The 17,513-nt window shown below is 34.7% G+C and overlaps 1 protein-coding gene across 2 annotated transcripts in view; it reads left to right on the top strand.

Moving 5' to 3' along the window:
- Positions 1-17,513, top strand: part of LOC137809959 (pleckstrin homology (PH) domain-containing protein) — a 74,698-nt gene that overhangs the window by 1,138 nt on the left and 56,047 nt on the right. For both annotated transcript variants that reach the window (XR_016518310.1, XM_068611028.2), the window contains exons 2-19: positions 445-548; positions 1,525-1,659; positions 1,764-1,814; positions 2,856-2,950; positions 3,041-3,158; positions 3,431-3,532; positions 5,144-5,332; positions 5,413-5,573; positions 8,773-8,943; positions 9,511-9,603; positions 9,700-10,021; positions 10,115-10,219; positions 10,313-10,408; positions 11,249-11,316; positions 13,426-13,546; positions 13,626-13,820; positions 13,891-14,094; positions 14,205-14,314. Coding sequence is in view for 1 of the 2 variants with exons in the window: in XM_068611028.2 (XP_068467129.2) it covers positions 445-548; positions 1,525-1,659; positions 1,764-1,814; positions 2,856-2,950; positions 3,041-3,158; positions 3,431-3,532; positions 5,144-5,332; positions 5,413-5,573; positions 8,773-8,943; positions 9,511-9,603; positions 9,700-10,021; positions 10,115-10,219; positions 10,313-10,408; positions 11,249-11,316; positions 13,426-13,546; positions 13,626-13,820; positions 13,891-14,094; positions 14,205-14,314 (2,440 nt within the window). In the remaining variant the exon portion in view is untranslated. The remainder of the gene's footprint in view (positions 1-444; positions 549-1,524; positions 1,660-1,763; positions 1,815-2,855; positions 2,951-3,040; positions 3,159-3,430; positions 3,533-5,143; positions 5,333-5,412; positions 5,574-8,772; positions 8,944-9,510; positions 9,604-9,699; positions 10,022-10,114; positions 10,220-10,312; positions 10,409-11,248; positions 11,317-13,425; positions 13,547-13,625; positions 13,821-13,890; positions 14,095-14,204; positions 14,315-17,513) is intronic.

Below are 17,513 nucleotides of genomic sequence, written 5' to 3'. Positions count from 1 at the left end.
ATTTGTTCTAGCTGTCCTGATTTAGCGGTGTTCTATTTCGTTGTCAATGTGCATTTGTTCGTGAGGTCCATCTGTGCATACAGATATTCATCTTAGTTACTAATAATCATTATTGGAAGATTCTGGGTAGGCTTGCTTGAGAGCATGGTTTTGGAGGGCAAGGAAAACGAGAGCAATTTTCTTATTTTAAGCGAAGAGAATTTATGTCATATTTACACAAATAGTCAAAACATCCAAGCTAATCTATCATTTTATTTCTTTCATAAAAAAATCAAATTAGAGAATATTTATTTGAAATGAAAAGTTTGTTCTTTCTTCCCTATCCCTCCAGAATTCAACTCCCAAACATATCCTTACCGAGTTTATGGATGTACACTTGGGTGCTTTTACTTTTAATCTTCCTCATTAATTTTTCTGAAATATCTCTACCGACATATGAAACAGGCGATGTAGAGCTGAAGAATATGCAGCTGAAGCCCGAGGCTCTGAATGCTTTAAAACTTCCAGTGAAGGTTAAGGCCGGATTTCTAGGATCAGTGAAACTTCAGGTTGGTGGGCGATCAACTGTTTTTTCTCGGAATATAGAAATATAATATGTTGAATGTGGTTATATACATATATATATATATATTCATATTTCTGCATGTAAGTAAAGTATGTATGCGTGCATTGAGTCGGAGGAGATGATCTTTGATTATTCAATCTTGCATTGATAGCCAAGATTGATTTTACTTTAATTTAATTTTGATACTTGACCATTCATGTAAGAGTGAATGGCCAAGATTGACTTCTTTTTCCTTGTACTGCAAACCTCTTTGTTCAAGGATGAACATAAAGGAAAACAAGAGGATGAGTTAGAAAGAAATAGCAAGAGCTTAGATGAAAAAATTGGAAGTTTGAGCCTTGATCATGTTTGACGAAGAAATGGAAAGTTGAGATGGATTTAATTTACACAATAAAGTAGCACATGAAAAAAATTGTATTTAAATTATTTTTTCTGTATAATTTTTCATTTGCTAGCTTTATTCTCCTATTTGTGTGATTAATTTGTGGTGTAACCAACTGTTTTATTTCTCATCTTTCTAATTTATATATCTTATATTTGTATAGTGATGTAATAGCATTCTTTCATTTTGATTATTTTTTTTATATCTTATATGGTTTCTGCTTTTCATAGTTGATTTTTCATTTTGAGGATAATGACATGATAAAAAAGAGAGGGACTTTGGGGGTTATTTCAGCAGCATGACAATGGTATGAAGGGAATGATTTTTCCTATTTATCTTTTTTGTTTTATATAATTTCATGGGCATATTGTAATTGCCAATGCTGTAAGAGCTAGTTTCTTTTCTATTATCTATTGGTAGGAGACAAACAGACATGCAGGCCACTTGGTTTGTTATGGATCGTGGTAAAAGTTCATTATTGGAATAGTTTCTCATCCATCATACACTCATGCAGCAGAAGTCACATATTCCTTTCTGCTTGAATGATGATTACATTGATGATTGTATTTCTTTTAAGGTTCCATGGAATAGGCTTGGCCAAGATCCAGTCCTAGTATATTTGGATCGCATTTTCTTACTAGCTGAACCTGCAACTCAAGTTGAGGGATGTAGTGAGGATGCTGTCCAAGAAGCTAAGAAGATCCGAATACAGGTAAGAATTCAGTAAGAATTCAAAAGTAAGAATTAGATAAAGTGTATTCAATTTGGGTTGAAGATTATTTATTTGATGAAACTCATTCTTCCATTTGCCAACAGGAGATGGAATTGAAACTTTGGGAGAAGTCACAACAGTTAAAGTCAGAAATGGTACTGAGTTTCACTTTTATTAATGTTTTTTAAAATGAATAGTGGATTTTCACTTTGGACTGTGTCCAGTACGATATATCCACCCAACTTTATGAACATCTGCTCAATTTCTGGACATGACTGAAATGGTAAAGGGCTGGATAAATGCACATCATTTTGCTCCCTCCAGGTTTGCTAGAATGTGGTCATGAGCGGGGAAGGGAATGGAAATGAAAGAAACTTTTCTTAGAATTTGGGCTTACAACCTACTCAACCTTATAAGCTTCTTGTAAGCTAAGGACTGTGCATGTTCTATTTTAGCCACAAATTTAGTTAATGATGGACTAAATTCCACCCTAGAGACTACAAATTAAGATGATTTCGAAAGAGGCTTCAACTAAAACGCTGTAGAGAAAGTAGGAGAGAAGTTTCAGAAAAATGAATGTTATTATGAAAATGTGAAAAGCTTATGATCGTTATATTCCTTCTCAGTAGTCAGTTTGCTAACTTAACTAGCTCTAGTCCCCTAATAGAGGGTACATCTGTTTTAATTCCTAACTAACTCAACTTAATTGCCATGATGACTGGTCAGCATATAAGGCTGTAGCTGAGTCCAGACATCACAAACACACTCAATACTTGCACAGTACATGTACACTCATGAAATATAGTACATATCCCGATAAGTTTCATCAACGAACTGCCAAAACTGCACCACTGTCACATAACTTTTGCTTTTTTCTTGTCAAAAGCCTTTATATGTTAACTATCGAAACTGTCCTGAAGTTGAAGGACAAATTCCAGTCTCACCCCTAAACTCCAACCAAAATATTTCACATGAAAGTTGCTAACAAATTTTCCTTATAGCTAAATGGTGATGACATTTTAAAGTTTTCTTTTCAATGTTGTTTTTCGTTTCCTATCAGTGAATTGGGTAATGTGTAGTTTAAGGCTATGCATTCCAATATCATCTCTGGATCTTTGTGTAAGCCTATGCCTGCATGTTTCTGTATGATTAAGAATACGTATATTAACTCATGTATCTTGTTCTTTAATCTTAAGAATAAATCATGGTTGGGATCCCTCATCGGCACCATCATTGGAAATTTGAAGCTTTCAATTTCAAATATCCACATTAGATATGAGGATGGTGAGAGGTAATGGAAAATTTTGGAATGTTTTGTGAATCTAAATTAAATCTCTCAGCTTTTTTATACCCTTCTATAGCCTGATATTCTGTCTTGTAGCAATCCAGGACAACCATTTGCAGCTGGAGTTATGTTAGATAAACTCTCTGCTGTGACAGTTGATAATACTGGGAAAGAGACTTTTATTACTGGAGGTGCACTAGATCACATTCAAAAGGTTCTCATGTGACTTGTATTGACTGTAATGATGAAATCCTTTTGCACCGATTAAGATGCCTGTTTATTTGATTAAGTTTTAAAGTATATCTTGCATTGAAACAGAATGAAGATTATCTAATTTATTGATAGATGAGTCTTTTTTACTTACCTTACCTGTGAAACATAAATTCTGAATGAAAATAATGGTACTGCATAGTCTGTAATGATCAATACTTTTGCTACTTGCTAGTGTTTTTTTTGTTAATGTCTTTTTTCTTCTTTGCTTTGCAGTCTGTTGAACTCGATCGACTTGCAGTTTATTTAGATTCAAATATTATACCATGGCATATTAACAAAGCATGGGAAGATTTGCTTCCCTCAGAGTGGTTTCAGGTATGTATGTTGGAGTGGATAGGGAGTGAGGGTTATGGATTTCATAGATTCAATATTTGTTTCATCAACTTCTTTGAAGTCCTTTTCTTTTTCAATATTTATCATGTATTTAAGGAGTGAATGACTTTGGGTATAGCAGTTAGTTTAGTTATCATGATGCTATCTTTATGATTAATGTTGATATTCTTGCTGTGTGAGAGGAAAGGCTTTGTTAAAGACCAAATTTGTAGTGATATTATTGTCCAATATATCCCTTTTAAATTATTTTGAGTATTTTTCTTAGTGCCTTCAATGACCTTTTTTGCATGTGTCCAAACTTCCTTAATCATTTCTTTGTCATCTTCCTAGTAATAGTTATCATGTAAATATTTCCTTGCATGCAATCATCCATTATCATGGTATTGGAGATATTGTATTAGAGGGTATTAACTGTATTGCGAATTTTACATTTTACATTTCACTTTCATTTTACATTTAACTGTTACATTCTATTTAGCTTTTCTGTTATAGTTAGTTACAAGTTAATTACAGGTTGTTTTAGTGTTGACTCAGCATTGATTACTCTTATATTATAGCTTTATAAAGCTATCTCTGTTGTGCTCAATTTTTTTTTTATCAGCAAAGAATGAAATTAAATTAAGAGGGATACAAAAGGGGTATCCCAACCCTTTTACATAAACTAAACCACATTAAGAATCTCCAAGAATAAAGAGATGAACAAACACCCCAGAAGCAATAGATAGATAATGTTTGCTGCATAAGCTAGACATCCTATTCCAGCTAGCACCGTGCTCGTATTGGAATGCTATAAGCACTGCAAACTACAGCTACAAAACCATCAAAATACACCAAAATATTGGTTATCTCCACCACCTCATTGACATTCCTTCTACCCAGCTTGCAGTGGCACGATTGTAGCACTTGTCACAGAATTAATCACTTCAATGCAGCACCTTCCATTCGTTCCTTTTTGGACTTTGGCTTCCCCTGTTTGCTCCTTTCTATTGTGCTCAATGTTTAAATTATCTGACCCATTTTGTTGGGGGTGTATTAGGTGAGATCATGAATGATACTTACATCTGTAACAAACTTGAAATATTCTAGGTTAACATAGTCGGTACCATTGTCTAACCAGATTCATTTAATGAAACTAACAAACTGATTTCAAAAAATGAAAAAGATGTCAAATATTTGACAAACTAAGAATTTTTGCTTAAGAAGGTGTCTAACATTGTCTAACCAGATTCGTTTTATGGAACTAACAAGCTGATTTAAGAAAATGAAAAAGATATCAAATATTTGACAAACTAAGAATTTTTGCTTAATAAGGTATGTTCATGTTACACGGGTATACTCTCATCCATGAAAGTTACATACCATCTAACCCCATAAACAATTCAGTAACAAGTTCCACATACATAAGAATGAATAAGATAAAAAGGAGTAAGACACCAGGTAGAAAGGAAGCACAATAATGTTTATTAACTTGAAAATCATCACACTTGAAATCTTGAACAATGTAACTTTATAATGTTTTCATTGTAATTTTATTATCTTACCTCTTCTTTTCTTTTAGTTTCTTGGAAATGATTTTCTCATAAAAAAATTCAGATATTTAAGTATGGGACTATAGATGGGAAGCCAGCTGATAATTTGTTAAGAAAGCATTCATACATTCTGCAACCAGTGACTGGAAAAGCAAAGTACTCCAAGCTACTGCCAACTGAAGTCGCTGATAGCAAAAAACCTTTACAGAAGGCTGTGGTGAACTTGGACGATGTTACAATCAGCATATCTAAGGTTCATTTGACTTGTTTTTTCTTGTCTTTGGAGATTGTGTTTATTTTTGGAGATAATCTTTGCATTTTTTTTCTTTGTAGGATGGCTATGGGGATATCATGAAATTAGCAGACAACTTTGCTGCATTTAATCAACGTCTGAAGTATGCACATTATCGTCCACTAGTGCCAGTAAAAGCTGATTCCAGGTCTTGGTGGAAATATGCTTACAGAACTGTATCTGACCAGATAAAGAAGGCTAGGTATTTGAACACATTCCGATTCTGTTAAGTCTTTTGCCGAGCTAAATTTTGTAAATACCAATTTCTGTAGACAGGGAGTGTAACTTGCATAAGTAACCCCAATTTACAGCCTAGTTTACAATTAAATAAAGCTAGTGACTATTGTTTGTCTGAATTATCTTGGAAGAAAGTTAATATATTAGAGTTGTTGTGTATGTACTTGTTCCTCAAATCTTCCATTACAAGATATTCATCCTTAATCTGCACACATGAGACTTTTCATGAAATTGTTTTTATGATTATCATTCATTCTTATAAATTGAAACTCTCAACTAGGACACCAAATATTTTGGAGTGTGTAGTCAAAGGAGTTAAAAATTGTGCCAGAAGTCTCTAGATGGGATGAATGGCGATGGATAAAACAAGTGCTTCTTATATGTTACTGTGCTGCCTCTTCTATTGTTCTTTGTAGGATCAGAAGCATGAAGCACTGTTCACTTGTCTTTTCAACATGTTTAGACGCCTTTCACTGAAGTTAGTTATGGTAGTTGTGTCTATACATAGGAACCTGTAACGAAATTTAAAACTAACTTAAAGTTGTTGTTCAACACTTTTCATTGTGTAAAGTGAGTTGAGCAAGAGTTCATTGTAAGAGAGGAACTTCGAGTTGTAATTTATGGGACAGTGAATTCTGTCCTAGACGTAAATTAAAGTTTGTTAACACTTCAATTGAACCACATTACTTTTGCTTGTTGATTCTTTCTGTTTTTTTTCCTTTGTGTTGAAACTCTTTACGGTGTCATAGAGCTAGGTTTCCCTTTTCCCTATTTTATTTTCTGCAGTGAACTGTTCACACAGTACTATTTATAAGCACTGTTCACAAAACCCTGCAATCCTTCATTCACCTCTTTCAAGCTCTCATTTCTCTGATGAGCAGAAACCACTGTAGTTGGTGTACTCAACGACCACCACCATGCAGGAATTACTACCTAAATCTGTTGAATTTGTCACCTATTTTCAATGCGTCTGTCTTACACACTACCCTCAAATCAGCGCATGATGATGTTTTCCTGTGACCCACACTTCGATGACCTCGCAGCTGTGCTTCTCCTTCTCCAATGAACCACTTTTTGGGCTTAGTTTGACTTTATGGTTTCCTCTGATTTGGCTTTCACTTAATCTCTCATGACTTTCACCAGCATACCAATGATCCCTTGTGAAAAGCTTATAGGGACAGCAAATTACAGCTCTTGGCCACTGCTGTCTAGTTATGGTTTCAAGGCTAAGGTAGGGCTCATCATTTCACAATTCTGAATTCTGATATCACGATTTCTGCAGTTGCAGTTGAGTATCGTAAACTTCTAAAGCACCAAGCAGCCAACCAAACTGCATCATTGATTTTAGTTGTGGCTCAGTTTGGTAATCTTGGAGATTTTGTTTCAGTCCTCTTTTGTTGGACCTTGGATACTTGATTTTGGTGACTAAGATCATATGCTTAGTAACCAATATCTTCTTCCCTTTTTGACCTTTTCGGACTCTATGCCTTATTTTACTCTTGCAGATTTCAGATTAAAGTCTGTCCTCTTCCTCATTTTAGTTTAAACTGTCTTATTTTTTCCTGTATGTCCTTTTAATCTAATCTCGAAAAGCAAACTTACTCATAGTGGTATTGATTATTTGTCTTGTTTTTTAATAATCTCTATTTCTTAAAATTGTGAAATTCCTATTGAAACACAAGGTCTGAAATTGGGGAAATCTAATTTTTCTTCTCATGTAGGTTTTTGTTTTGGTCAATGATACTTGTTTTAGTCAATTGAAGGAATGTTATTGCATCACTATACAAGTTGCAGATGTATCTATAATCTAGGTTAACTCTGCGACTTGTACGAATCACATGCAACATTCTTAAAAATATTATTGAAGAGAAAAGAAATACTGAAGTGGGTGAGTCAAATCAAACCCTAAGAGAAACGAAAGTGCAGAAGATCACACCTATCCCAACAAAAGTTAGAAACATTACAAGGAAGTTGTCAAACCTTAAGCTGCAAACCTTAAGCTGCAAAACTATGAACACATCTATTTCCTTTTCTGAAAATATAAGAAAATCTGATATGTATACTCCTGATGGACTCTAAAACATTAAACCATCTATTACTTAACTTCCAAAGAACCAAAGAGCTATTATAAAAAAATTTCACAGTAAGCAAAGAATCAGTCGCAATAATCCAAAGAGCTCTCCATCCTTTTTAATAGTAATCTTAATAGCATGAATAACTCCCATAAGCTCTGCCTCAAAGACTAACTATACATGTAGAGATATTGCAAAACAGCCTATACTTTAGCTTTTTAATATATAAAGATACTATCACTAGCTGATTTATGTCTATGATCCAAGTATGCTCCATTTGTACTGCATTTTAGTCATCCTGTTTCAGGAGCAGTCCGATCTACTTAAATATCTTATCTGATTTCCTTGACCTGCAAACAATAAAACATGCCTTAATAATTTTCAATTCATCAATAGTAGAATGCATGTTACTTGTTGCCAAAGAACCGGAAAGATTCACAGGAGAGAATATTCTATTTTTGATACACTGGTATTCAATCTGCTGTCCATCAGACTTAATTCTATTCATTAGGCTGTTAAGTACTTGTCATTTGAGTAAGCAGATGAAAATTTCCATGTATTTGCTGCTCCCTTCTATTAGAAGTTTTGGAAGCAAAAAGGGGAATGTTTTCTTGGTGCATATAATCTGTAGTTTTCTTGGATTAGTTCATTCATCAAATTTCTTGGATTACATTTTGATTTTTTGCATCTGTATGTTGCTTTTCAAATTTGAACGGGTGGTTTCCCAAGTGATATTAGGAAGCTGCAGTTCTAAAATTTCCACTCAGCTTTCGTCAGTCTATTACTCAACCTTAATCTTAAATAAAGTTTAAAGGTGATATTAGGAAGCTGCAGTTCTAAAATTTCCACTCAGCTTTCGTCAGTCTATTTCTCAACCTTAGTCTTAAATAAAGTTTAAAGGGTGTTTGGTTTGTTATATTCTCATCAAACCAACACCTCTTAAGCTTGCTGCTTCAACATTCAGAATGTTGTATGTACTTACATTTTTGAAAAATAATATTAGAGCTTTGTGGTATCCATGGTGATAGTTAATCTTTATTTATCATATTTTAATGTTTATATTTCATTGACTATGGATATTGTGCTTGTCAGTGGAAAAATGTCATGGGAGCAAGTTTTAAGATATGCAGGCTTGCGGAAGAGATATATCTCTCTGTATGCTGCACTACTTAAATCTGACCCCACTCAGGTTACAATTAGTGGTAACAAAGAGATTGAAGACCTAGATCGGGAACTTGATATTGAACTTATATTGCAATGGAGGTACGTTGTTTGTTTTGAAATGTTAGTATTTAATATTAATATTGAATTAATCATATGAAAAACAAGGGTATGTGAGCCTATGATTGATTCAACTGTAGTATCATAACCAGTCTGTGTACATCTGCATACATAATTTTTTTTAATGAATCATAGGTTAAAAATTAGTAAAAAGCATCTTTGCAATTTTCATTGCCATTTTAATAAAAATTATGGCATCTTGATCCGTTAATATTGTCTTTACTTCAGACGAGCAAGCAAGCTCTCTTTTTGCCTTGGTATATTTTTGACTTTTGGTATGAGGCTCCATTGATGATTCTTCATACTACTTTATTGGTGTGTATGGTTTGGAAGCTGTATTATTATAAAGAAAGATCTCTAGGTGCTTCTTTTTATTCACTGTACGAGCATCAGATATCTCTTCCTTCACATGCACTTTTACAATTGTTCAATCCACAAATTTGGGTTTAATTGAAAGTTTTATGCATCTATATGTTACTTATATAGTAGACCTTGGAACCCTCTTGTTTATTCTTTGACCTTGAAGTATTATATTTTGCGGTTTTGCAGAATGTTGGCTCACAAGTTTGTGGAACAAACGGCAGAGTCAAACCATAACATGAGGAAACAGAAAGCACAGAAATCTTGGTGGTCATTTGGATGGTGAAGTCTTGTCTAAAATATTTTCTTGTATCAGTAATTAACTAATGAATTTAGTTTTAGTTTTTACTGTGTTACTCACCTATGATCATGCTACAGGACTAGTGAATCTCCTAAAGAGGAAAGTGATGAATTTAATTTCAGTGAAGAGGACTGGAACCAGTTAAATAAAATAATAGGATATAAGGAGGGTGATGATGGACAATTGGCTGTAAATAGCAAGGCGGATGTTATTCATACTTTCCTGGAAGTTCACATGAATCATAATGCTTCAAAGCTTATCGGGGAAACCAAAGAGTCTGTTGCTGAATTATCATGTGAAGATCTCAGTTGCTCAATAAAGCTTTATCCAGAAACAAAGGTCTTTGACATTAAGTTGGGCTCATACAAGTTATCATCACCAACAGGTCTCCTTGCTGAGGTTAGGCTGTCATTGACATTAATTTTCTGCATTCTTGATTTTTATGCTCGTACAAGTTGTGATATGTGGAATATTTGTTTCACATCCCTTCAGAGTGCGACTTCCTATGACTCCTTAGTTGGTGTTTTCCATTACAAACCTTTCGATGACAAGTTGGACTGGAGGATGGTTGCCAAAGCTTCTCCTTGTTATATGACTGTATGCTGTTTGTCAATTTCCACCCCTTCTTCTACTTGAGTTTTTATTTGTTTGGTTTACTTGTTTACTGATTTGTCTTTGGAGTTTGGACAGTACATGAAGGACAGTATTGATCAAATTGTGAAATTCTTTGAAAGTAATACTGCTGTAAGTCAGACAATAGCACTAGAAACTGCAGCTGCTGTACAGGTATTATTTGACTTGATATCTATGCTATTTGGAAACATGTTAAAATTCAGAGCTGGAATTGTACATTAACTATGATTCCTGGACTCTGTATATTGATTAAGAAGGTTAAGTGGTGATACTTTGTGAAAGACATAACCGTTCTTCTCCAATCAAATGAACCAGAACTGCAAAAAGCGAAAAACTTAATAATGAATCCCAATGAACTTTTGCTTCATTTTTACCAAAGCCTTGAAATTTAACCGCAAGAAACTATTTGAAAATGGGACACATCTAAGGCTCACCAGGACCCCAAACAAATTTTAGTATGAAAGACATTGCCTTCTACAAGAATAAGTGCTCCATATATCCTGAACATGAAGAGCACATCATGAAATAAGGTGATGCTTCTGAATTTGCATTGGATCAGTTGTTTTAATTGTATGAAGTCCTGGTATCCAGACTCCCGAAAAAGGACTTAAGATTAGAGGGACACTTGGATTTACTAACTGGTTACTTGAAAAATGTCTGGTGATTGGGAGGAGTGAGGGAGGAATTGAAATGAGTTTGTGTGGGAAAAGTTGAAAAATCTGAAGCCCAAACTCTGTTATCTTGAATGATAGTAAGCTGAGATGAAAATAGGATTGAGTAAAACCATATCAATTTTAGTTTACTAGCTTCCCTATATTTCAAGCTCTCACTGTACTGTGTATGTTCATCTTTTCTGTTCTTTTTCTTATCATTTTATTTCTGCTGACATATTTTCTCATGCGAAAAAATGGAATTTATTTTTGACTTGCTAGAAAATTTTGTTTAATCTTGTGCAAAAGGGTGTTATCATTAAGCTTGTATCATTGTTCCTAGATGACAATTGATGAAGTAAAGCGCACTGCACAACAGCAAATGAACAGAGCATTAAAGGATCATGCCAGGTTATCTTCTGTCTGTCTTGCTCTATTATATGTGTGAGCCATGAGTAAGAAACTGTTCTATCACTCATTTACATGTGCTGATTGGATCCTCTTGGAACTAATGATGTACATCATATATATAACTGCATGGACTGATGCCTGCAATGTTAGCTCAATTCTTTTCTGATTCAATATGTGGCTTAGTGATTTAATCCTTCTCTCACTGTGGTTCAATTCCATCTCTTTACTTGAAATTGAAAATAATCTCTAAATGTTATTGCTTGATAATACAAAGGGAGATATGACATTATTAGTGGATTCTAATATAATCTAATCTAAATAAGGAAATATTGGGAAATGATGTCTAATAGAGTCTGTACAAATCAAATATGCCCTAATTACTGGAAATTAGGTAATAAATTTTAACAAATTCAACAAGAGGATCAAAATTCAAATGTTTGTTAATTATGGTAATTCTTATGACACTCGTCGTTGGTGAATGAACACATGTTGTTCCTAGCTCTCAAGTGAGATCTTGAAACTATTCTTTAGGAAGTCTCTTGGTGAATACAGACCAATTAAAGCATTGAAGGGATCTATTCTGTAGCTGTGATACTATTACCTAGTTTCTCCTTAATAAAATGTTGGCACATCTCTGTATGCTTTGTTCTATTCTATCCTGTTGAACTTTGTTGTGTGAAATGTTAATTGTGGACTTGTCACAAAGCAGCTTCATATTATAGTGTAAGGTCATCAAGAATGTTCTGTATCCAAAATTCACAAACCCTTTTAAGTTGTAGCTAAAATTTTTGCCTCTAAAATTGACCTTGCCACTGCATTTTGCTCCTCCAAAAAACATGTATCTTGGGGTGGAACTTTGATCAATAATTGACTCCCATTATTTGGACTTTTGTGTATGTCCGTGGACATTCTTGTCATGACCCAACATCACATCAATTCTCCCCTCTTTCTTCGTTAGTAGCCTACTTTTTGGGCTAGCCTTTAAATACTGATTATGCATAAATTGACTGAACACATTTATTGCATAAGCTTTGTCTGGCCTAGTGTAGAATAGATAAATAAACTTTCCATGAACCTTTTATATTTTACCATTTTCATTTTTGGGTTCTCATCCTCCGATTATATGGTTCTACACTGAAGTTATCCAATGGTTTACCAACCCACTTACCCAACTTAATCATTGCTCTAGGATTGACTGCTTCTCTTGACTGAACACATTTATTGCATAAGCGTTTGGCCTAGTGTAGAATAGATAAATAAACTTTCATGATCCTTTGATATTTTGCCAGCTTCTGTTTTGGGCTCTCATAATTTCCAATCATATATTTTCACTGGGTGCTCCAATGGTTTAGCAACCCACTTACCCAACTTAATCATTGTTCTAGGATGTACATCTTTTCTATTTACTTAGTTGTTTATGAAGATAGCATTGTCTATACAAGAAATGATTTGGACACCATATTTAGAAAAAATATTTAGGCATTCTCAATTATTTTAGGGATTGTGATTGCTCAATCTAATACTAGTGTTTCTATGGCTAAATCAAGCATGCTTTAGTCATACTTGAAGAAGCATGCATGTTGGACTGCTGACCTAGTGACATGACACCCTAATGTATTCCAATGTCAAACTCCTATCTTGTTAGGATGAACCATTGACAAATCAAGCCACATTGAAACATTTGTTGTTAAACTCAATTAGACTTTACTTTTGTTGTAAATGTGTAAGTTAGTTTTTATTGCTACTTTTGATTGTTAGTTTTTGTATTTGGTAGCTAACAATCCTTTTTTTGTAATGAAAACTTTTCTTTAAATGAAACTAACGGCAATGCCCAAGTTGTTGTTGGCTACTCTGATCCTGATTGGTTGTTAGCTTAAGGAATAATAAATACAATATAGTTGTTAGATCCTTTCACAATGTCTGACCAATCATGGTCAAATACTACCATATATTTAAAACAATTACTTAAGCAGCAAAGTGGGAGATGTTAAGAAATCGAAAATGATTTATGAAATTTTTGTAATACTACATTATTCTGGATTTTTTTTTATAGTTTGTTGTTCTTGAGAAGCTTCTTGCTAATTCTAGTTATTGTTGCTTATCTGTTAGGTTTTCATTGGATTTGGATATTGCAGCTCCAAAAATTACTATTCCTACTGATTTTTGTCCGGACAATACCCATGCTACAAAGCTTTTACTAGACCTAGGGAACTTGATGATTCACACACAGGTGGATACTCCGGATAATTTTAGTAATATCTTTATTTTGAACTTTTTAATCTGTTAAAAACTATAAAATATGTATTCAGGATGACCAACAGCAGGAATCAGCTGAGGATAATATGTACCTGCGATTTGATTTGGTCTTAAGTGATGTATCAGCATTTTTGTTTGATGGGGACTATCACTGGAGTCAAGTTTCTCTGAATAAGTCGGCCCATTCTGCTAACAGTAGTTTCTTCCCAATTATTGACAAGTGTGGAGTCATCTTACAGCTTCAACAGGTAAAATTCCGGACCTGTTGGAATTTTTCTTGATAGAAGCATTCCAACTTTTTTTCCTTATTGTGATCAGATTCGTTTAGAGACTCCATATTATCCTGCAACACGTCTTGCTGTGAGGCTTCCATCATTGGCCTTTCATTTTTCACCTGCTCGGTATCATCGGCTGATGCATGTGATAAAGATTTTTGAGGAGGAGGATGGTGACAGCTCTGAGTTTCTTCGTCCTTGGAATCAGGCTGATCTTGAGGGGTGGTTGTCCCTATTAACTTGGAAGGTATTGGTCTCTTTCTGACCCTCTAGGTTTGTCATTGGCTATATTTTTGTCCATGTAGTTCAATCATAATCTGTTATATTTATATCACGTCTCCTATAAAAATGTAATAGGGTGTTGGAGTTAGGGAGGCTTTGTGGCAGCGTAGATACTTCTGCTTAGTTGGGCCATTTCTTTATGTACTTGAAAGCCCTGACTCAAAATCTTATAAACAGTATACCAGGTACAGATGCCTTTTTTTTGTGTGTTTCGTTATCATACTATATTACAAGATTTTGCTTATATTACATTTAAGGATTGCAGTCAATTTCTTTGTTTAGCTTTGGTATTGCTTATATTTGTTGTTCAATTTGTTGATTTTTTTGTATTTCCTATTTTAATGAAAGTAGAAACATATTTTGTAATTTTATTTATTTCGTAATATAATTGATCTTAAGACTTGAAGGGATTCTGTAATTATTTTGGATGAGATTTTAAACCCTAAAATCCTATGTTTTCTATCCTTCATAGAAAACGGTTGTACAACAATTGTATGTACTTTATTCCTTACATATAAATTCACTTGTTGGGAGGCAAATGACATGTTTGCATAATTCACAACAATTATTTGTCTCTGTGGATTCTGTCTGATCCTCTTCTTCATAATTTTAATTACCAAAACCAATTTATGTTTGACCTTGATAAAAATTAAATCCACTTTGCAAAATTCAGATGCTGCAAGTCTAGCTGTCTACTCTGGTAAGATGTGTCTATGATGTATTTCCATGGTGGTTTAGTCTGGAATGACCCATTGACTCCTGAATGTGATCTTAAGTCCGATGGCTTTAGTGGTGTGATAGGAACACAAGTGCACCATGTACAGCCTTGATGTACATTGCTGTTATTACACACTTTACTTCCTCTCCTTCATCGTCTTCATGTATCAGTTTTACAAATATCCAAGTTTTGCTTTAGAGGCTTGGCCAGATAAACTCCAAGGCCTCTCCATTGGTAATCCAGTCTATCAGAATTTTAAGTTTATAGTCGAGAAAGAAATTGGTAATTCTTTCAAAAGAGTTGGAATCCAGATAATTTTTGCAGAAGACTGAGAAGTAGCAATATTCAGCTTCAGTGCTTGATTTGGCCATGACACTCTTCTTGCGAGACCACCAAGAAATGAGATTAGGTGCCAAAAATATTGAAGATCCAAATGTAGACCTTTATCCTCAATATCAGAGGCCCAGTCACACATGGCTGTGATAGAAAAAGGTTGAGTTCGAGAGGCTGGTTGCATGTGAAGACCATAAGAGATAGTGCCCTTAAGATACTTCAGGATTCTTTTAACAACTGTCCAATGAGTGTCCAAAGGATTTGACAATGTTTATCTAGAAATGGTGTGAAAACATGGCCATCAAAAGGGTCTAAGTCATTTCAATAATATATCTAATTTTTCATTTAACAATACCATTTAGAATTCCTTTGGAAACTATAATTGTTGAAATTGATCAGATAAAGACTCAAGTGCATTATAACTTGAAGAGATTTGATGGGAAAGCCAAATTGCATTGTTATTTTGATATTAAAGTTCGTAAAAATAGAAAACAATTTAAACGTATTTTTTCATCAAACTTAAGTACTTGCAATAAGAAAAGTTATTTACAAAGATGACAATATTTAAAAGCCAACTAAGTAGGGACTTAACTTAATGGCTTTGGAGGAATGTGAAGAAGAGGAGTCATATGCCATTGTTGGAGTCATCGAGAATCCTAGAATTTGGTTTTGGGTTGTTGAATATTACAGAGAGTCCATAAAGAGCCAAATTCTTGAAGAAGGTACTTCGATTCTCCATTTCCTTCTTGTTTTGGGTGGATTGAAGCAAGTGGCTTTAGGAGTTGATTGAATTTATGGAGGGACTGCAGGGACTGAGGTAGGAATTGTGGGTCTAGAAGAGTCTAATTCCTTTGCTCTAATGCAAGTTCATGTCTAGGGTTTAGGGTAATGCTTTTGTGTGGCTTTAGTCCTCTCTTTGCAGCACAATCTTGTCACATATTCTTGGGATTGTTCATTCATATGAAGTATGAGAAAAGACATATGCATATTTTCGTGTGCTAGACAACGTCATAGAGGACAATTTGGTCGTGGTGGAAAGGGATGTTCTGGTTGTGGTTCTATGCAAATACATTTTGTTAGTTTTAATAAGGCACACCATTATGTCAACACTGTTAATTTTGTTAGAGGTTGTTTGGATTGAAATGTCATGTGAGAAAAAAGGTGGCTGGCATAGAGGATGGGCATATAAGCACCAAAAATTATCTAAGGGACACTTTTCAAAGAACTTCTCTTATTGTATTCATTTTACATCATAAGAAGATATTCATTCCTATAAGCTAAATTTATTGTTGGAGATCCCACGTCAACTAGAAATAAGAATATTTCATAATATATAAATGGGTGCAAATCTCATCTTATAAGTCGATTTTAGGCTTAAAGTTTACTTCTTAATATGGTATAAGAGCCATTTGGAGTTTATTCTAGCAGCAAGAATTTGTTAGGCTTATCAGGTCACCCGCTATCGATAGTCCCATGCACGAGTTGGCAAGTCTCGACGTGAGAGGGTGTGTTAGAGATCCCATATCAACTAGAGATAAGAACATTTTATAATATATAAATGAGTGTAAATTTCATTTTATAAGCCGGTTTTATAAGGTTGAGTTAGACTTAAAATCCACTTCTTAATATGAAGTCTATCTTAGTGAGGTTTTTTGGACTTATCAGGCCGCCCGCTATTGGACCACTCATAAATATAATCTCACGCATGAGTTAGAGGGTCTCGGTGTGAGGGGTGTGTGTTGGAGATTCAACATCAACTAGAGATAAAGATTGGTGGTGGAAAGATCTCTATAAAGTGTGCAAGGAGGGAGGAGGAAAATGATGGTTTCAAGAAGAACTAAGCTGGAAACTAGGGTGTGGAGACAAAGTTAAGTTTTGGTTGGAGGTGTGGGTTGGGAGCTCTGATCTCAAATCCTTGCTTCCTAGACTGTTCTCCCTATCCTTAAACCAGGGGCAAATAGTGGGTGAAGTTGGCGTGTGGATTAATTCGGATTGGAGATGGAGGCTGACATGGAGGTGTGCCAGATTTGAGTGAGAATCATCACTGGAAGCAGACCTCTTTACACTTCTATCGGGGGCCCTATTGAGAAGGAATGATGTGGATGTGCAGGTGTGGGGGAAGGAAGAACCATGCCTTTTTTCTGTGAATTCTGCTTATGAGTGCCTCACCAAGCAGTCTTGTGGAACCCAATCTGATGTGTTTAATTTCCTTTGGAAGATTAAGGCATTCCCAAATGTGATCGTGACAGCTTGGAGAGTGCTGCTGGATAGAATGCAAACAAGGGTGAGTTTGAGTAGGAGAGGGGCGATGATGGAATCTACGTTATGTGCAA

This window comes from Phaseolus vulgaris, chromosome 2 (genome assembly GCF_051622355.1).
Source record: "Phaseolus vulgaris cultivar YP4 chromosome 2, ASM5162235v1, whole genome shotgun sequence".
NCBI lineage: Eukaryota > Viridiplantae > Streptophyta > Magnoliopsida > Fabales > Fabaceae > Phaseolus > Phaseolus vulgaris.
Note: the sequence above shows the minus strand (reverse complement) of the source record. Positions and strands in the feature narration are given on the sequence as shown.